Source organism: Vipera ursinii, assembly GCF_947247035.1.
Source record: "Vipera ursinii genome assembly, chromosome: 5".
Lineage (NCBI taxonomy): Eukaryota > Metazoa > Chordata > Lepidosauria > Squamata > Viperidae > Vipera > Vipera ursinii.
The window spans coordinates 53,930,985-53,952,500 of NC_139518.1; the positions used below are offsets into that span (position 1 = coordinate 53,930,985).

Sequence of the window (21,516 nt, forward strand, 5' to 3'; positions counted from 1 at the left end):
ATAGATTTTGATTTTCTGTTTTAGAGACAACAATTGCAGCCACATTTTTTTTCTTAACTGACCTTATTTTTCAGTCAAATTGATCAAATCGGCTTCAAACTTCCAGTAGAAGCAGTAAAATACAAAAGTATAATGACAAATAAATATAAAATACATCAAATTCAATATAAGACCATTTCTCCTGAAAACATTGACTTTATTTTTACTTTAGTATGCTTTAACTTTCTTTTTTAAAAAATCAAGTTTTATTGGTTTTCCAATTTAAAAACTATGTATTTAGAAAGCATCCTGGTACCTGGGTAATCATCAATTGAATAACAGAATTTTCAATACATTGTTCGAGTTACATTATCATACCATCCTTCTCTATTTCCCTTAACATTCAATGCAATGTGTTTAAACTAACAAATTTCTAAGAATAGCATGGTTAATTAAAAAAAATTATCAGTCTAATTTCAATAAAATATATCCATGTCCTGTTATTAAATTTTATTAAATTTTATCTAATTTTGATATTAATTATAGTATTCAAATTTAACCTTTAACATCCCAAATGGTATTCACAACCCAAATTTCCCTTATTTTATTACATCAAAGATTGTAACATCTAACATACACAGAATAGTTAAGTGGCTAGACTCTAACGCTAGCTAGAGTCTAGCTTTAACTTTCTTCATGTCCAACAAAAATACTTTGAAATAGCTATTAAATATACCTCAAATAAAAAGTGATAAATATTCTGTGCTTCATTCAAGTAAATTAGGATTGTACTAAAATATAAAACAATGAATAACTATGGAAATAGATAAAATTTATTCTGTTAAATATGAGTATGTTTTGTTTTTGAAGTGATGTCCTTGATAGGATTGAACTTGTAGATGGTGAGACAGCTAGTCCTTGCTTAATAATGATATTTGGGCTCAGGATTTCCACCATTAAGTGATGAGGCTGTACGGCATCATGCGATCGCACTGCTTAGCAATGACAGTTCTGGCAGTCCTTGATTACTGTCATTAAGTGAATCACCACAGGTACTTAAGTGAGGACCTCATACAATTTATGACTTTGTGCCAGCTTTCTCATTGACTTTGCTTGTGGGAAGCTGGCAGGAAAGGTTGCAAATTGCTATCATAGGACCATGGAATCCTGCAATGGTTGGAAATCCAAGCCACTGCATAGCTCCAGGTTTGTGATCATGTGGCTGACTACAAGAGCACTGCAACAGCCAGAACTTCTAGGACTAGTCATAAGTACCACTCATTTAGCACTGTTGAAAGTTTGAACAGTTGCTGAATCATTAAACAAGGACCACCTGTAATAGATCCTACATGGGAAAGAAGGTAATAAACAAGGAGGTATTAAACAAGGATTCTGAATTGAAAAATGTGCCATAAATAAAGGATAAACTTTATCAATAAACAATAAACTTTATTTAGCAATAAAGCATTGCTTTTGGCTCTGACTTTGGGCTGGGTTAAGCCAACATAGTGGTACCTTGGTACTCATTGTTAATTGATTCCGGGAAGCATGATAAGTACCAAAAATGATGAGTACCAAACAACATTTTCTGCATAAGAAATAGTGTGGTGAGTCCCAAGGCAGCCAACACAAGTTCTAACTTATGTGTTAAATACCAAACAAATAGTACCAGGACAAAATTTCCATGTCAAAATGTGTTGAGTATCAAAATCAATGAGTTTCAAAGCAGATGACTACCAAGGTACCACTAAGAAATAGTCTTTAAGATAAACCTCTTGATTTGCTATAGAATCTACACCTTTCTTCTTTGAGGCACTTTAAGGCACTTTTATTTCCCATAGCCTCCAAATGTATCTGTTTTTGTTTAAATCTGGAAATTGCAGATCCTCACTAGTTACTTTGCCAGCTCTGATTTTAGTATCCAATTTCCCACTGGGGAGCTCCTTCAAACACAAAAAGACATGTTCACTGATTTCCATTTGCCACACGTGCAACAAAAGCCAGGTATGCAGCTTTGAGAGATGAGAGTTATTTGTGCCCAAATAGTCAGCACGGTTTTCTGTTTTTTTCTGCTACAGAAGCCAAAATGCCAGTAAATATCTGCAAACCTAACCCCTGCATGAATTATGGAATTTGTATTCCTGAAAATGGCAACTATTTGTGTCATTGCCAAGGCTGGGAAGGACCTCATTGTGAAAACAGTATGTATTGGCTTGGATCAGCAGGCATTTTTCTTAGATACTGTATGTCTCCATAATTATTTGTTTGACCTCATTCTTGGCCCAATAACACTGAACATGAAGGAAAATAGGAAATAGGTCATTGTTTCTAAACGTTCCTAATGTTTTTCATTTCTAAAAGAGATTTGTGGGTTTGAGGTTAAAATGTAATACTGTATTTAATGTTGCATAATAAAATGGTATAATTAATAATGTCCCTTAAAGCCTACATGGCTTGATTTTAATTGTATTTGTTTTGCTCAGATCTTGCTGATTTTATTCCAAAAGAGTAGGTGTGCTAACTTAATAACAATATGAAATGCCAACAATTTAGTTTTGCTCAGCAGCAGAATTTCTGCAAATGCATCTGGCAAACAAGTTTGTTCTGTGAAGAATGCACCAACCACCTGCTCTGAAGAGCCTGGGAAACTCAAGGGCATCTCTTAGGTGACTGATGATTGAAAGCTGATGACTCTGAATATCTGTTTCATACTAGCTATGCATTATAATTCTAGTAAAGATGGTTCTTAATACTTTAAAGACTTGATCCCAAAAGAGCTCAGTTTTGTATACCTGAGGTCATGTGGGACCCTTAGTGCTTTCTGAGCTTCCTGAGCTCAGATGTTTTCTTGCAGATTCATTATCCAACAAGGTAACATCATCTGTGTGCTCAGAGATCACCGAGGATCACCGAGCTATAAATATTCTCTTCTGTTGGAATGGATGTCTCTCTAAAGCACTCTTAAGGCTCCTAATAGATCTTGTAACCTATATTTTGCTAATAAATTAATTAGGCTGTGAATGCATAAAAGAATAGGCACTCAGTACTTTGCGGGGAGAACTAATAATTAACTTTACTTTTCCTTTTTTAAAATATAGGAATGCGAAGCAGTGACACTTCACAATCATCGAAGCATTCTGCCACAAAACACACTCATCTAAATTGAGATGGTTGGGGCTGCTATACAGAATTCACCAGTATTAAAAAAAAAGAAGAAGACACATGGACTATATGCACTAAAACACACAAAAAAACTTTTGCCTTTAGTTACTGAAATCATACCGTATATACTTGAGTATAAGCCGACTCGAGTATAAGCAGAGACCCCCAATTTCACCCCCAAAAACTGGAAAAAGTTATTGACTCGAGTATAAGCCGATCCGCCGTTCTGCAAGCCTCTGCCGCCAGCAGAGGCTCGATCCGCCATTTTGCAAGCCTGAATACACAGGAATACCCTGTGTGGCCGCGGCTCTCGGGGAAGCCCTGGCTGTCCGCTTCCTCGCTCCACGCTGCCATTCGGGGCCCGCGCGTTCCCCAGGCAAATCGCGGCGCCCAGCAGGCGAGGAAACACGCCCGCTCCAGTCGCCCCCCCCTTCCCTCAGGAGACGCGAAGCAAGTGACCGCCCGGAGCTTACCGAGGACTTGCGTGCGGCCGAGGCTTTGGTGCTTCCAGGATCGCGCGCACCTCTCCCAAGCCGCCGTCGTCCGGAGACCTGCCGAAGTTTGGGGAGGTTTGGGGAGGTGGGCGCGCACCTCCCCAAACCTCCCCAAACGGCAGGTCTCCGGACCTCCGCGCCCTGCCTGCCTGCTTCTTTCCGCAGCGGAAAGAAGCAGGCAGGCAGGGCGTGGAGGAACGGAGACCTGCCGACGTTTGGGGAGGTTTGGGCGCCTCCCCAAACCTCCCCAAACGTCGGCAGGTCTCCGTTCCTCCTGCCGACGTTTGGGGAGGTTTGGGCGCCTCCCCAAACGTCAGCAGGTCTCCGTTCCTCCGCGCAGACCTGCCGACGTTTGGGGAGGTTTGGGCGCCTCCCCAAACCTCCCCAAACGTCGGCAGGTCTCCGTTCCTCCTGCCGACGTTTGGGGAGGTTTGGGCGCCTCCCCAAACCTCCCCAAATGTCGGCAGGTCTCCGTTCCTCCTGCCGACGTTTGGGGAGGTTTGGGCGCCTCCCCAAACCTCCCCAAACGTTGGCAGGTCTCCGTTCCTCCGCGCAGACCTGCCGACGTTTGGGGAGGTTTGGGCGCCTCCCCAAACCTCCCCAAACGTCGGCAGGTCTCCGTTCCTCCTGCCGACGTTTGGGGAGGTTTGGGCGCCTCCCCAAACGTCGGCAGGTCTCCGTTCCTCCGCGCAGACCTGCCGACGTTTGGGGAGGTTTGGGCGCCTCCCCAAACCTCCCCAAACGTCGGCAGGTCTCCGTTCCTCCTGCCGACGTTTGGGGAGGTTTGGGCGCCTCCCCAAACCTCCCCAAACGTCGGCAGGTCTCCGTTCCTCCGTGCAGACCTGCCGACGTTTGGGGAGGTTTGGGCGCCTCCCCAAACCTCCCCAAACGTCGGCAGGTCTCCGTTCCTCCGCGCAGACCTGCCGACGTTTGGGGAGGTTTGGGCGCCTCCCCAAACCTCTCCAAACGTCGGCAGGAGGAACGGAGACCTGCCGACGTTTGGGGAGGTTTGGGGAGGCACCCAAACCTCCCCAAACGTCGGCAGGTCTGCGCGGAGGAACGGAGACCTGCCGACGTTTGGGGAGGCGCCCAAACCTCCCCAAACGTCGGCAGGAGGAACGGAGTCCTGCCGACGTTTGGGGAGGTTTGGGGAGGCGCCCAAACCTCCCCAAACGTCGGCAGGTCTCCGTTCCTCCACGCCCTGCCTGCCTGCTTCTTTCCGCTGCGGAAAGAAGCAGGCAGGCAAGGCGTGGAGGTCCGGAGACCTGCCGACGTTTGGGGAGGTTTGGGGAGGTGCGCGCGCACCTCCCCAAACCTCCCCAAACTTCGGCAGGTCTCCGGATGGCGGTGGCTTGGGAGAGGTGCGCGCGATCCCGGAAGCACCAAAGCCTCGGCCGCGCACATGTCCTCGGTAAGTTTTTTTGTTGACTGGAGTATAAGCCGAAGTCGAATTTTTCAGCCCAAAAAGTGGGCTGAAAAATTCGGCTTATACTCAAGTATATACGGTACTTATCGGGGAAATGAAATGTGCATTTGCAAGTAATATGCTGTTTCTAAGAACAAAGGTTTTGCACAAAAGTATCTTATTTAATCAAAAATAAGGTGACTAATATCTAGCATAGTTTTATATTGCATATTTATGTTTGATATACTATGTTTTTTAACAGAAGCAGCATTACCTCTATATAATGCTGCCATAAATCTGAGGTTTAACAGTGGTATAACTTGACAAGCTCTGATGTGATTTACAAAAGCTATACTTATGTTAATATGACTGTAAGGAGTGAGAAGCTTTCATACACAATACTTACCCAGATTTGATTTTGTGAAATCTAAGTTTATTTCCAAATATATAGAATGAATATGATTAAGGCACATTTTAGCCCTTTAATGACCTCCAGATCTCCTGGTTTATATAAGATTTTAGAGATTGGAAAACGCACAATCATTCACCAAAGATAATAGTTTGTATCCATGTTTTTCCATGGCTGTTCCATTCTTTCCTCCCGATTCCTTTAGTTTTCTTCTTTAATTAGGAAATTCTATCCCTTTGATCAAAGCAGGAATATTTTGGACTCCCATTTCCAACCATTTCTTGCGATTTAGGGGCCATGCCAAGTTTACCATTAACTGCAAAAGGATGTATCTGTGGCTACCTCCTGTTCTTATGGTTTCATTACGTCCTATGCTTTTATTGAAAGTATCATCTAATCAATCAGTTAGAGAAGAAGGGTTGTATTGCCCCAAAACAATACATATAGCAATCCAAAACTGATTGGAAGTAACTTCCAAGCATAAAGTATGGAGGTAATACTCTTTCATTGTTCCTTTCTAGCAATTGATACATAAAATGCACTGTCTGCAACACCAAAGATGGTAGATTATTGTGAAATTGTAGTAATATTGGTACATTCTCCATGAATTTGTCTATTCACATTTTTAAAATCATCTAAGTTGTTGGCTTCCACCCTCATCCAAAACTATAGAAAACCAATCCATGTTTACTAGCAAATAAAGCTGAAATAAAAAAAAGAAAGAGAGTCAAAATAAATAAATAAGCCTATACAAGAATCCCTCTGAAATCTTACTGTGGGTCCCCTGCCAAAGCCTTGATGCTAGATTACAAAGCTTTCCAACATTGTAGGTTATATAAAAACCTAATTAGTGAGTAGGAAATCAACATAATAACTGCCTGATTGATTTTCCAGGTATTGTTGCTAGAAGCGGAAAAACTAAAATCCTAATGCAATGTTGCATTAAACTGCAGTATGAAAAAATACATTATTGATTCTCCTTACATGCTACAAGGGCATATATGAAGAGCCACAGGGAGTCTGTAATATTTCTCCTTAACAGTGCTGAAAGAAGAGCTTTGATAGTTGGAATAGGTCAGGGTGAAAATGTAGGCAGTCATGCCTCTTTGATTCATTCTTTTTGGTCCTTAGAAAAAAAATGGGCAAAGTATCACTGGAAACAGATGGTAGAGGACAGGAAGGCCTGGAGGAACATTGTCCATGGGGTCGCGATGGGTCGGCACAACTTCGCAACTAACAACAACAACAACAATCACTGGAAACAGAGTGCAGCTCAGTGGGCTGATAGATGATTTTAAGCCAATAATTAAATATTGTTAGCCAGTTTCTTTACTCTGATCTGCTCTCCTTCAAGCCTAAGAGCTGCATTTGAGATGCATTTGAAGTATCAAGCTTCAAAAAGTTATTTCTAGAATCTTGACTGAACAGATTCCCAAGAGATTAAAGCTGGAATATAGCCCCTTAGCTGCCCCAGATAAAAGTGCTAAAGCTTTTGCCTGATACCGTGTAGCAGCTACAGTACTGAATTCCCTAATTTCGCTGAAGAATATTCAGAAAGTGATCAAGTTAAGAAAGATTGATTTAGTGCGAAACATATAAGTAGGGGTGATATAGAATTGGAACAGTGATGGGAAGGGACTGAGATGAATACTGTATTATGAACATTATTTGGCAAGAAAATCCTCCGGGATTTATCTGGAAGGGAAGTCATTTTGCTATTGCTGCCAATCTATTTTAGGTAGTTTGCTATGGAGCCCTGCAATCCTATTTGTGCCTGCTCTAAAGTAAATCCCATCAGTGTAGGTTTACTCATCACTAAAAGGTTTCATGATTTCAGCCTAAGTTAGCTAAGCAGTATATCGATCTGGCAGGCTTTCTTTTATTATAGAACTAGCATTATTCATAAAATTCTGCCTCTTATTCTACAAGCAACCCAATGAAGATTTTATATTGTTCAAAAATGCAACCGCTAAGCTTTCAAGTGTTCTTTTCTGCTGATCCTGAAGGTGTTTCTCTTCTCCGCTTATTGTATTTCCTTTATGTGGGAATAAAAGTACATAGTGTCATTTTTGCTTGATCGACCCTTTTGCAGATCAAAAGCTTTAGCAATTCATGTCGGTATGTTTAATAAATATTTAACATGCTGCAGTCATTGGATATGTGCGTCCACTGTGTGGTAAAAAAACCTACATTTTTTTTAAAAAAAAATATGCTGACGTGGGATAATAACATTAGGAGAGAATACAAAGTGGCTGGAGCTGAGAAAAAGCAAGTTTGAGTTCCAAGGTGACAAAAAAAAAATACTTCTTGTACTCATTTCATACCAAATCCCTCTCTGTCTCGCTGGAAGAGGGCTGTGGTTCCCTCCAATATTGCACTTCATGTACATAATTCAAGTACACTTCATGTACACATTTTTAATCAAGATTTGAATAACCCAACTGGGTTACTCAAACCTTGATTAGAAAATGTGTACATTAATGAACCGAAGCAGGTTCACACTGAGATCATTTGCTCCCTGAAATGAAGAGATGGCACATTTTTCTCTGTTGTGTGCTGGAGTGGCAAACAAAGCTTGCTTTTCACAGGTGTGAGGGCCAGCTACTTTAAAATAGGACAGGTTAGCACAGGTTATGTAGCTTCCATGGAGCCAACAAAAGGGAGATATCGTGAATCAACTCTGGAGTCTTGCAGGATTTGGATCGCATTCTCCGTGATGGTTGGGAACAGCTCTGAACATGGCCATGAAAACATTGCACCATGAAGTGCATTCCAAATTGTGGTCATGATACTATGGTTACAGGTAGTCCTTGCTTAACAACCATTGGATTATGATGGACTCTCCCAGAAAGAATTTATGACCCGATTCCTAATTTCTGACAGCCACAGACAACTCCCTGCTGTCACATGATCCCATTTAAGTGTTTGGCAACTGGTTTGCATTTACAGTTGTTTTTAGCATCACATTTATTTTATTTTATTTTATTTTTTTATTTTATTTTGCTGATTTATGGCATTTATTTCCATTTCTGATTTAAAATTACACTTTGAATAAAGTGGATTTGTTTAATAACTGCCGTGATCACTTACCCGCCAGTACTTTTGCTTCAAAACTGTTGCCAAAAAGTAATAAAATTGGACATAGTCACGTGGTGACCTGCTTAACAACCACACTGACTTTAACTGCCAAGATTTCCCAGCCAACTTAGCTCAACTGTAATTGTAGGGGTTGAAGGCCAAACTTCTTAAGGTTGTCAAGGTTAAGAAACACTGATTTAGAAGTTTATTAGTGTTTTTTTTAATATGGTACAGATCACAGACACAAATATTTCCAAAGAAGTAATTCTAGTTAGATTTCCAAGGGAATCCCACATATGTATCTATATTAAAAAAACCACCTGCAGGGAACACTTCTGGGTTAACAATACAGAATACATATGTACCAAATAAACATTTCTTTTCCAGCTTTCCATTCCTTATACTGTGCTTATATGCCAGGATTAATAAATGCGATTGATTTACAGAGACAAAGTCCCCCACAAATTGCATTAGATGTCACAAACCTTGAGACAAACTTTTCTAAACTGAGCTCAGATTACAAATTAAGGAGTAGTTTAAATTCTCTTAGTTTTGAAAATGTTTGTAGAAATCACATACCAATGTATAATTATGCTGGAATTATGAAGTACAAATTACATATAGCATGCTACAGGTAGTCCTTGACTTAAGACTACACTTCAAACCAGAATTTCCGTTACTAAGCAAGGGGACTGTTAAGTGAATTTCAAATGATTTTATAACCTTTCTTAGCACGGTTGTTAAAAGAATCCCATGGTCATTAAGCAAATCCAGCTTCTCCCACTGACTTTGCTTGTCAAAAATTGACAAAAGGAAGGTCGCAAATGACAATCTTGTGAGCCCAGTATACCACAACTGTCATAAATACATGCCAATTGCCAAGTTGACCCAAATTTTGATCACATGACTGTGAAAATGTTGCAACAGCTGTAAAAGCAAGGACCAACTGTAAATCAATTTTCAGTGTCACTGTAAATTTGATCAGTCACTAAACGATTGATTGTAAGTAAAGGACAACCAGTATCAGACATTTTCTATGTTTAATATATAAACTATATGAAAAAAAATCCACATGTTAGGTATGTATTTGCATCCTAAATACAATTCTTATTGGGTCTGGAGAATGGTGTGTGGGGGGGGAAGTGAACACATCTACTTAAAACAATAGACATTGAGGCTGGGCTACAAGTATTGTTCTATTTCTAGAAATATGTGACAACAGAATTCAAACTTGCACAAAATCTGGAAACCTTTGAAAGATTGTGGAAATGCTGCTTGTAAATTAGCTGAAACCAAATCAGGAACAATTCATTATGTTTTTCAAAGCTTCCAAGATTGATTCCTAGAGCAGAGAACACCAATGTTTGAAGGAGTAGGTGCCAAAGCAGCCTGGTACAGTTGATATCAGATCCTATAATGTAAGACTGTAGCAAGGGATCTTTTTAGGTAGTCAGATGAGCAAGGACCAAAGGATCCTGCTATTGCTTTAGACCACATATGATTTACTTTGGGAGTTTATTTCTTTATTTGGCAATGGCAATTTGGCTTTTGGAGTGTTACGTTTCCCATAAGAAAGTTTTGCATGTCAGAACTGCAGATTACAGCCCCCTCCCCACCAGTTTCTCTATGATAAAGACTGATTATTAACAATGGAACTAGTACTGTAGTTATTAAACAATAACAAGTACCACTTTATAGTTGCCATCCTGTGAATAGGGAAACTATGTATCAGCCTATGCCTGTTAAAATCACTGTCTTGAAGTATGAATTTTTAGTGTACGGTAAATGTCTCAGGCTACTCTGAATTAGCATTTTTATTTTCTATATAATTCAAGTATCTCAAGAATCCTTGAATCTTTTTGTATTCAGTAAAAGTTCATTATTAATGTATCCTATCAAAAAATGCTACAAGGGTGTCCCCTGCAGGGCAAGAACACATCATACCATATGAATGAATATAAAAGAATGTGATAACTTTTCCTTGTAGAAAGTTGAAAAGTTCAACTTTGTAGGCTTAGATAAAACCAGACATTCTGTGGACACTGTTAGCTGCTTCCCTGTCTCGACAATGTAATGATTAGAAAAACAAACAACACATTTAAAATACAGCCAACGCTTTTATTTAAAAATGATTCATCTGAAATGGCAACTGACTGAAAAGACACTTGTACAATAAAGTGTTGTTTTTTTTTAAAAAAAGCTAGGAACATAATAACAATTCTACGGTTATTTAAAAGAAGGCTTTGGATCTGATGTTGAATTCCTATGTTTTGGCTGACACCATCAGCCGTAGTACTTTGGTTGAGACACACAACTTTATTTGAACTGAGTGGAATAAATGAGTCAGTTGCTACTCCTCTAGTACCTTTTCTATTGATGCTTCTAGTTGTCAGGGTTTCAAAGGCTGCCAGCTTTTTAACTCATTCTCACTCTAACACATCAACATTTGCCCACACTGACATGGGATATAGACATTTACTGGCACTGAAGGCAGATATACAGTAGCAGTCTTAGATTTTATTAATGAACCGTTTGCCTCTCTTCAGCCAGTTGTGCACAAGGTCCTTTTTTCAAACAGTCCTGCAACCCTTTAAGTCTATAAAATGCCACTCTCATATATTAATACACAGCCTTAGATAACCTTAGATGGCATTAGATAATCTTTGGCCTGCAAACCTAAGAGATGTTCTTACTTGAATATGACAAAGTCCTTAAACAACTGCAGCATTTACATTTGTGTGCATTGAGGGCATCAAAGAACAACACAGGGTTATACACAGTTGAAGATTTCTAGAGATTTATTTCTGCTGCTAATCCTGACTTTCCACCCACTTTTTTCAGTCTATTTCCTGATGTAATCCAACAAGAGGCATTTGAGCTCTAGATGCTGAAAATAAATACGGTATATGATAAGCTAGTCAAATCCTTAGATATATTCTTAGAACTGAGGAGAAAATGAGAAAAGGGCTTCTGATGGGTGGAGCAGCCCATATATGCGGTTCAGAAGAGAAAGAGCTCTGGCTAAGATGCTATAAAATAACCCAGACACACATAGAGCAGTAAGATTGTCACTGACGTCATGAATGCTAGCCAATCAGTATTGAAACATCTATCAATATAAATATTATCTAAAGCAATGGTGTCGAACCTTGGCAACTTTAAGATCTGTGGCTGTCTGGGGAATTCTGGGAGTTGAAGTCCACAATGTGGCCAAAGTTGAACACTCCTGATCTAAAGCCTGGATATTTTCTTTGTGATAAATGATGCTTTTGTTGCCAAGGCAACGCGTTTGGCCCATCATAACGGGAACCCAAAACGGGTTCCTGCAACAAGCAAATAATTAAGATGCATATCTATTGCACAGTATCATGATTGTCTGGAATAGTGCTCAGATACCAAGCCCACTAAACAGGTTGAGTACTTTCCTGACACTAGCTACTTAACAGTGATGTTTTCTGTTCACATATATCTAATCATGAAAAATTACTTCTATTCAAGAATACAATATTGAAGCTGGTATTTTTGGTGAAGAATCCATGCTAACTTTAAATGAGAATTTCTGTTGTATTTCCTGAACTTAATACATCAACTCCTGCATTGTGAGTCCAGCCCCCATATTGTACAGTGAAACAGCAGACCCTGGAGTTATATAGTGGAGGGAGCAGAAGAGAGAATGCTGTATGTCTCCACCTATACTCAATATATGCCTCCTATGCTAATTTACTGCCATCGGCGCTATTCAGCAACAGGTCAGCATTTGGTTTTTCTGCATGGAATTATGCAGGGTGGAAAGGCTCCTTGTAGTCCTTCCCTTCAGGCAGCAAAATAGTTACAAGACTCTTGCTACTTTGCTCTAATTGAACTTTATTAAAAAGGGTAATAAAATACCTTTCAAGGGTGGGTGAAATTCCTTTCTCCCTCAAATCATGTTTATGTGTTTACATTAGATTAATTCCTACAGTGAAACTGACCTCAGAGAATACAAAGAGATGCTTAGTTCCTATCCCGAAGTATCAATGTCCCTGAAGTGCAGTGCAGTGGAATCATCCCTTGCACTTCAGGGATGCACTTCAATTTTACATATTACATTGTGAATCATCTTTAAATGTGTGCAACTACAGGTGTTTAAAGAATGAACTCATCTGTGTTATTTTTCCAAAAGTAAAGCTCATAGCCGTGCACAGTGATCAGGAGAGATCCCTGTACCCAGTGGATTAAATCTTCATGTTGCCCACTCTTAAACACTTATGGGAACTTATGTATAAGTTCCTGTGTAAATAAAGTAGATTTTTATTTGTGCTTTTGATTCAATATTGACTACTGGCAACTGCCCATACTAATGCCTGCAGTTTTCTTGCCAAGATGAAGTGGTTCACCATTGCTTCCTTCCTAGGGCTGTGAGAGAGTGACTGGCCCAAGGTTACCCAGCTGGACTTATGCCTAAGACAGGGTTAGGACTCACAGTCCTCTAATTTCTTAACCATTACACCATACTAGCTCCCTTAATAAAATAAATGGCACGTTCAAATCCACGGATCATATAATGTCACTATGCAGAACAATAGGTCACTATATGTGAAATTAGGGCATCTGAATAAGCCTGGTGTGTCAGCTGAATGTTCAAACTTGAGCACCTAACCCTTTCCCAGGTGGATGTTGCGTTGGGCAGAACAGCTGCATTTAATTGCAATTCCACAGAAGTGTCATTCAAATTTGCATCATTGGTTAGGAAAGAAATGGCTGGTGTGAGGCTCAACTTTCCCTCCTCTGTCTCCTGCCATGCCTTGGTATGCTACAGAAATATTAAACATGTCCAACTAAAAGTCATTTAACAATAAATCCTAGACCGTGCAATGATAAAACACCATACTAAAAGTAGACAAAAGCTTCCTTATGTACAGCAACAGTTTCAGGATACCAGTAAGGTTAGAACTACTGTTTCCATTTTGGTTATCTGTCCTATCTACACAGTGCAAGTCTGCTAAAAGGACCAACAGCCTTAGTCTTAAGGGAAGCCACGCTGGCATCTGGCCAAGGTCCATTGTTTCTTCCAGACAGTATGATACAGTTCCCCACTTGCCATGCTTTCTTCATCTGGACATTTTTGCTACTGGCAGTAGGCTTCTGTAGTCCACAAAGAGCCAATTTGAATCTTCAGTCTGTTCTTGAGGCTAGGATTTCCTAGCTAGCACCTTTCTTTTCCCATTCCTGAAAAGAAAAGGAAGAAAAAAGTGCTCATTATCTTGTGTAGTTGCAATTACTTTCGACAGTGTTTTTGTTTATTTCTATATCTAATCTACAGACCTGATATTTCCTGGTGGTCTCCCATCCAGGTGCTACTACCAACTGCAATGACTGACCAAACCCCGAATGCCAATTTGGTGGGTTTTGTTTTTTGTTTTGCTACATAATTCCTGTGGTTATGCTTCCTAGATGCCTTACCTTTGCTTTCTGCAAAACTGTTCCTTTCCCTGTGACCATGACAGATAAAGGGCGGTTTTTTAATGCCACTGCTGAATTGACAGGTGAATTTTCTGGATTATTTGTAGGATTAGCAACTTTCATCTATATTGAAAGGGGAAAAGAGAATAGTGATCACACAAACTTTACTATTTTAATTGTACATTTTATCAGTTGCATATCAGAGTTCATGGAATCTTCTGGTTGTGGATATGTGGAGGGTGGAAATATAAATTAATGTGGCATTTGATCTTGGCAATTTATTGAAATTTATTCCGGTATTCTGCTTTCATGTAGCAAGAATGAAGCCAGAATTCTTATCAGTGAAGCAAGAGCTCTGGCTTTGTCCTCATGATGTCCTGGTGAATTGAAGGCCTATACTATTAACTATTACGTTTTTTAAAGTATGAGAAAAGATTCAGTCAAACTCTTGCTTCACATATCTACGAACAAGTTGTTGACAAGCATCCTACCACTTCTCAAAGTGACATGCTACATACTTTGGGACTTGCATTTTCCATGTGTGTGGTATCCACTGTGGTACCAAGTGTAACTGGACCAGACTCTGCTTTCCTGAGATTCTCTTTTGCTTCAACAAGTCTCAGCTCCAAGTCAACACGCTGATCTTCTTTCCTCTTACACTCATCTTCTATCTCTTTTAGCTTATGTTCCATTGTAGACAATTTATTCTTATCTGCCAAGGAAACAGTAGGGATATAGAAAATGCTATCACTTATCCATGTCATCTCTCTCTCTCTCTCATATATATATATAAGATATAAGAGAAAATTCTTCTTTATTGCTGAGCTTTCATCAACAAGCTGTTGACATCATCAGGGCAAGGGCTGAATGATAAGGGAGTTAGTCCATACACTTGTATGGCAGTTATAACGTTCAAATTGTGGAATGTGGGTGTGGCCTATTCGTGACAAGCTCGCTCATTTATAATCACAGTGGTTCCGGCTTTGCTGGAAAAGGCCAGTCTCTGATTGATTTTTAAAAATCGCGCCTAGGGTTAGGGTTGACGAAAGTTCAGCAATAAAGAAGAATTTTCTCTTATATCCCGGATGTCTACACCCAGGATTATATATATATATATATATATATATAATATATATATATATATTCCTTTCCTCCCCTTCAATTTTTTTGTTATAGGACTGAAAAACATAATAATAAAACTAACATTAGAGGCAATATGACACTCTAGGTAAAGCCTTTTTACATGGTAAGAATATATGGCAGAGATGGTCTTTAAGGCCCCCAAATCTCAAACCATTTACAGTTTTTAAGCAACTTGAATAGATTCTAGAAAATCAAACTGGGAGTGCAGATCAGCTTATTTCATCAATCACTTTTCATGAGCACTCTTTGGACCATTCCATTCTTCCAAGAGAGAAAGGTTAGGGACAATTGTGGAGAAAAGAAGAGCTACTTATCAAATGAATCAAAATAGTGGATCTGTTGTTCTCCAGAAGATTATATGAAGCTCTTCCTCTGAAGAATTAATTTAATTTAATTTAATTATATTTTTATACCGCCCTTCTCCCGAAGGACTCAGGGCGGTGTACAGGGCAATAAATATAAAAAAGCAGAATACAAAAATTAAAAAACGATTAAATATTTAGCCCAGTTTAAAACAGTGTTAAAACATATTAAAACCCCAACCCTAACCCATCAGACCAGGTCAGAACTGCTCGAATAGATATGTTTTTAAGTTGCGCCGGAAGGAGCGGAGGTCGGGGGCCGTCCGGAGCTCAACCGGCAAGCGGTTCCATAGGTCTGGCGCGCCCACAGAGAACGCTCTCCCCCTGGGGGCCACCAATCGGCATTCTTTGATCGGAGGCACCCTGAGGAGGCCCTCTCTGTGGGAGCGCACTGGACGGAGGGAAGTTGACGCCGGCCGCAGAAGCAACATCAAACAAGGAAAGAACCTGCTGGTAACTCGGCCATCATCCAGCAGTCTCATAAAACACAATCACATCACTTAATGCCTAAAATGATTGCCTGTTCTATGCCAGGCACCAGGGAGTGAAAATAAGATGGGCAATGGAGGTTTACCTGAGCAGTTCATCAGAATCTCTTTCAGCTCCCTTTTCTCTTTTCGAAGCTTTGCCAGCTGAGAGCGGATTTCTTCTTTGTCTTTCTCCAAACGGTCTCTCTCCTCTGAATACCTCTTCACTTCAGCCTCTGTCCTGTTCTTGCCTAGTTTTGTTTCTACAGGGGCTGTGAATTTAGTTTACACTCTTAGTGAAGGACCTTTTCCAGTGACAGACTACAAACACTAATGCAAATGCTGAATACAATTGTTAAAAGAGTAACAGCAAGATCTACATTTATCCACTGAGCTACTTGAAATGCTCAGACCCAAAAAACTGACCTGACTACAAAAGCCTTCTGTAACCATTAGGTAGTACTCTGTCCTGGCCTGCTGTCATGCAAGAGGGAGAAAGTTCAGTAAATTAAGAAAGGTATCAGAGAAATAATAAAAGATGCCCCAAATTAGCCTGCTGTCCACTAAACTCTTGCTAACAATTAGCCTACAGATGTACAGCAGGTATATGACTTAACAAAGTGTGGCCATAAATAGAGATAATCCACCTGCATCATAAAAACCTGAACTAAGGTATTGTGGTCACCATACCTACCTGTATTCATCACTTTGAGCTTTTCTGTTTTTTCCTTTGGTGCAGCCATTACCATAGTGGGGTTACTCTGAGGAAATATAATTTGCTGCTGTTGTGTCTGGATTTTTATTGTACCTGTCCATGGAGGTGGCAGTTCATCTATGTCTGAAGGCTTCTGTTTGAAAAAAAAAGATGATAAGAGCCACTTTGGTCTAGTCGTTAAGGAACAGTCTAGAAACCAGGAGACTGTAAGTTCGAGTCCTGCCTTAAGCATTAAATCCAGCTGGATGAGACAGTCACTCTCTCTCAGCCCAACCCACCTCACCGAGTTATTTTTGTAGGGAAACTGGGAGGGGAAATTAGCATTAGATTGATCTCTCTCTGACAATGGCTGTCCAAAGCCTTAAGCAGATGCATTTCCCATGACCTTTGTATTCCATTACCTTTGTATTTCAATTTCTATCATTCCAGACGGCCATACTATTAAAAATATTGGGAACTGTCGATCCAGCGAGTGTAGAAAGTGTCAGTCAAGGGAAGAGCATTGTAAGAATAAAACTTTATTGCGGCGTAGTACCTGTTCTGGAATTTCCATTGCACTTCTGTTTAGCTCTGGTTCTTTTTGCACCATGGCTGAGTCTTTCTCCAAGTCCACTGAGCTCTTGCTCATAGATCTTTGTAAAGGGGGAGACACTGAAGGAGTAGACTGATCCTGCTTTGAGCCAGCTCCGTGCAGCAAGGATTTCATTGGAGTGAGGTCTAGATAGACTCTGTCCTGTTCCCCTTCACATTTACTTCCATCTGGAGGCACAGAATCCTATAAAAGAGAGCATGTTCCAAATAATAATTCCACTTAAGGAAACAAATTCTGCTTCCTTAAGTGCAAATGTCTATTTGACAGTCTGAATTCAACACTGTTACGCGTAATGTGGATTTACATTCATTCATGAATTTATAATAGCAATCCAGCACAATTTTCTTTAAATATGAAAAAAAATCACTTTGCCACCCCCATCCCCACCCAATTTCAATATTGCTGCTTAGAATGATAAACAAACTGGTCAATTCTGCAAAAACCTCACCAGGGTGGCCTCTGGAATGTCCACATCATCATAGAGTTCTTCTTGGTTCCCCATTCTCTTTGGCAGGTTGTCAATGTAAGTGTTGGGTTCAGAGTGCTTTCTTTGCATTAAGCTGAAAAACATGAAAGCAAACATGCTATCGCAGAGTTTCAAAGCATCGCCAGCAGTAACAGCTCTTAGATCCTGACAGTTTACTGTCTAACTTTGTATGGGGCAACTGCTCCTGACTTCATCTTCTACCAGACACTCAAGTCCAATGAAGCAGTTACCATGTAAGAGTCCAATGAAGCAATGTACAACAAAGAGCAAAACACTGACTCCTATCAGCAAGAGACCAGGTATGCAACAAGAGGTCCACAACAGTTTCCCAAGAATTTTAATTTTGATTCCAAATGTTTCCGTCTCAAAATATTTGGTGGGCTTCCGGTTGGAAAGTTAAAGAAATGGGTGGTTATAAGAAATCAAATAAGTAAATGAGATAAATACAATTGTTGTATTTCTATTTTCATTCGTTTTCCCCACATACTTTCCTTGAAAAAGTGGGAAAATAGGATTTTTCTCCCTGTCCACTCAGTCTTTTTAGGGATGAAATCTCCGTTCAAAGGTTGCCTTTTTGGGACATAATATGGAAAATAATCATTCAGATATTTACCCTTTCATTCTTTTTCTTTAGTATGCCAATTTCATTTTAATGCATCATATATGGGCTATATTTATGTAGTACTGTTTATTTTCAAGTAAAAAAAAATCCCAAACACTTGTTTACCAGAGTCAACAGATATACTAGGAAACCACCAAAACGAAACAGATTGTGAACAGCAAACATGCTATCATAGTAACTTACAATAATGAGTTTTTTGCTGCAGATACAATACAGGAAATTCGGTCAGCATCAACGTAATCATAAGTAAGCTCCTCGGGATCCGTTTTAGATCCAGATTCTGACAAAAGGACACCAAGCCAGTGGCCCATTTCTTCAGAAGACTTTGTCTATTAAATAAATGAAAACAGAGCCAACAGTTATAGTTATGGTGTCAGGAGCCACCCCAATCCACGTCTTAGGAAAACAAAACTCTTGGAGTCAGTTTTAGTCCAAAAGGAATCTTTACTAGGACATGCTTTGTTGTGGGAATACAAGACAGGACTTAGTATTGTTTTACAAATTGAGATTTTATAAAGGGTATCCGGTTCAACCCCCCTTCCCTCAACTCCATTTGGTCAGCCCCCATCATTCTACTTTGTGTCATCCCTTTCGTGGGGAGAAAAAAAGGAACTTCAAATCTTTATGGTTATTGCCTTCTTCCTCTCCAGAATTAAAAGAAGACACAAGCCAGATGCCTTCTTCTCTAACCCCCCCTTTTGTTCCCCCCAGTTCAAAAGGTTCCCTTGGTCTTTGAAATAACCTAAGGCAGGTTGAATCCACATATGCTCCTCCTTCCTCGGGAGATGGCAGAATCCATAGGGGGGGGATAATGTTTTAAACATACATTTATGAATGTGATATAAATGGATTCTGACAGATGGTTCAAATCTCTTCTAATCAGTGGTTTAGTGAATCTCTAATCAGTGGACTATTCTAATCTAATGGCTTGGATCTAAAGAAACATTAGAAGTAAGCCAAAGAAAAGACAAATTTTGTACCTTTATCTACTCAGCAATGCCCCAAAAATATTTTCTGAAGAGTTGAACTATTTGGCTGAATAGGGTGAGCACACAAATTTGTTCATTGTTCAAAGAGTCCTTACTTAGGAGCGGACAGAATTAGGGTGGGAGAAGAAAGTGAGGAAATTATGTTCTGCCCAAATCCCATGGAAAGGAAATCATGTGCTTGAAATTCAATAATTCACAGACTCATATAAACATTTAATTATTTAAATATTTGTGAAAATTGTATATTCAAGGTAGGATTTGTCCTGAATAATAAATGAGAGTTTAGTTGCCCAGGCGAAATAAATATGCCAAACTTTTGAAAAAGCATTTCATCTAAAGATCTTTCTCCTTTTCTCCCAGAAGGTGGCACCAATTTGATGTTATAAATATTTCTGTACCAAATGGGTCCTAAAATAAATACTGAAATTTGGTGGTGAAACATGAAGGAAACATCACAGGTGTCCTCTGCAATCGAGAAAAAAAATGCTGTAACATGCAACATGTTACAGACACCAGTTTTTTTAATTTGTAATCTGATGTCAGATGCCACCCATAAGTAAAAAGGGTTTGCGTGAACCTATGGATGCCTATATTCAGTAAGCACCATGAAAAATGAGAAACGATTTTATAATTTATAGTTGCCTTGAACTGAACTGCTGAATCTATATGGCACCTTAACGTGGTGAATGAAACTAGTTTGAAATAACTGTTGAAGTCATCCTTATTCTGGCTCCATCATATTCAGCAATTTGTCTGCTAAAAAATGCTCAGAGTCTCTGGCAATCCTACCCTTAGCTGAAAATATTCCTCCCACTACAAAATGCAGGAAATTTGTCACATTTTCCTCCTCCCACTCAAATGTTGCTGATGTCAGAGAATCTAAGATTAGCAATAAACAACAAAAAAAAACCAACTCTGAGTGAAAGTAATAGAGGTAAGCAACTTGTTTTTGAAATCAATTTTTCCTCCAGGAGAAATTAAACTCCTATAAACTCCCTTGAGTTATATTTAAAATTGCATTTATTACTTGTGCATTAAAAAAACAGGAAGTTACAAGATTAGAATTCTAAGATAAAATTTGAATTTATATTGTACATCCCCATATATAATGTAGATACTATAATACTTTGGGCAGAACTCTAGAAGGGGGGAGGGAGGAGTGAATATTTCTGACAGTATTCAATGTCACAAATTGTTTTTATGTGTGCATAAGGTAAAACTGCACCAGCTAACTACACATTATATTGCAGGGTGGAGCACCTGCAATCTGTGGATAGCCTGCGAACCTTGGCCTAATTTTAGATACTCCCACAGTTATTTTACTTTCTTGTTCCTTTTTTCCCTTTCCCTCCAGCATTCTTGACCTCACAATATCATTCCTATGTTATAAATTTAAAGTACTTTCTTTCCTATGTGTCTTTGTAGGCATGAGTAAGAGAGAGAATATGCCATTTGGAAGCGGAACTAGGGTGGAAACAGTCAACATGGAGAAAAGAAATTGGGCCCTCAGCCTGAACTTTTTTAAAAATTAAAAAAAAAACATTAAAAAGTGATAGTGGGAGGTAGAACAAAAGGTCCTGGGCAAAGAATCATTTGAAGCAGCTTCATATTTATTTATTTTTGAATACACCACTGACTTACTGAACTATAAAACTGCTGATGTAGTGCTCAACATATTTTTTTGTTACAGTTCTAACAACATGGCTATTATTTTAAGCATTGCCAAATATAGAGTAGAAACATACAGGGCCAATCAATAAAAAGCAGGATCATCTAGGAAGCCAATGAACCCAGCAAAGAAGAAAGTAAGGGGAAAATAAGAAAAAAGGACATGAAGAGTCCTGCTTACTGTAAATTTTGACCCTATTGTTATACCAGCATCATAGAGCCTTGGTGGAGCAGTGGGCTAATGCCTCCCTAAGTAACACCAGCTGCCTGCAATTAGTGCAGGTTCGAGTCCCACCAGGCTCAAGGTTGACTCAGCCTTCCATCCTTCCGAGGGAGGTAAAATGAGGACCCAGATTGTTGGGGGCAACAAGCTGACTTTGTAATAATGCCGCTTGGGGTGTGTGTGAAAGCCCTAATAAGCAGGCATATACATAGAATGAAGGCTATTGCTAAGCACATTTGATTTGTGCTTAGAGTGTAAGCCGCCCTGAGTCTTCGGAGA

At 39.6% G+C, this 21,516-nt stretch overlaps 2 protein-coding genes across 2 annotated transcripts in view; one reads left to right on the top strand and one right to left on the bottom strand.

The window, feature by feature from the left end:
- The window catches only part of VWA2 (von Willebrand factor A domain containing 2), a 38,433-nt gene extending 35,178 nt beyond the window's left edge, over window positions 1-3,255 (top strand). Inside the window, exons 13-14 of the mRNA XM_083363776.1 lie at window positions 2,058-2,180; window positions 3,078-3,255. Of these exons, the coding sequence (XP_083219902.1) occupies window positions 2,058-2,180; window positions 3,078-3,145 (191 nt within the window). The 3' untranslated portion in view covers window positions 3,146-3,255. The remainder of the gene's footprint in view (window positions 1-2,057; window positions 2,181-3,077) is intronic.
- Window positions 3,256-10,642: 7,387 nt separating this feature from the next.
- Window positions 10,643-21,516, bottom strand: part of AFAP1L2 (actin filament associated protein 1 like 2) — a 37,010-nt gene continuing 26,136 nt past the window's right edge. Inside the window, exons 11-18 of the mRNA XM_083363775.1 lie at window positions 18,541-18,686; window positions 17,697-17,808; window positions 17,192-17,431; window positions 16,636-16,789; window positions 16,049-16,213; window positions 14,488-14,681; window positions 13,970-14,092; window positions 10,643-13,735 (exon numbers count right to left, since the gene is read on the bottom strand). Coding sequence (XP_083219901.1) covers window positions 13,709-13,735; window positions 13,970-14,092; window positions 14,488-14,681; window positions 16,049-16,213; window positions 16,636-16,789; window positions 17,192-17,431; window positions 17,697-17,808; window positions 18,541-18,686 — 1,161 coding nt within the window. The 3' untranslated portion in view covers window positions 10,643-13,708. The remainder of the gene's footprint in view (window positions 13,736-13,969; window positions 14,093-14,487; window positions 14,682-16,048; window positions 16,214-16,635; window positions 16,790-17,191; window positions 17,432-17,696; window positions 17,809-18,540; window positions 18,687-21,516) is intronic.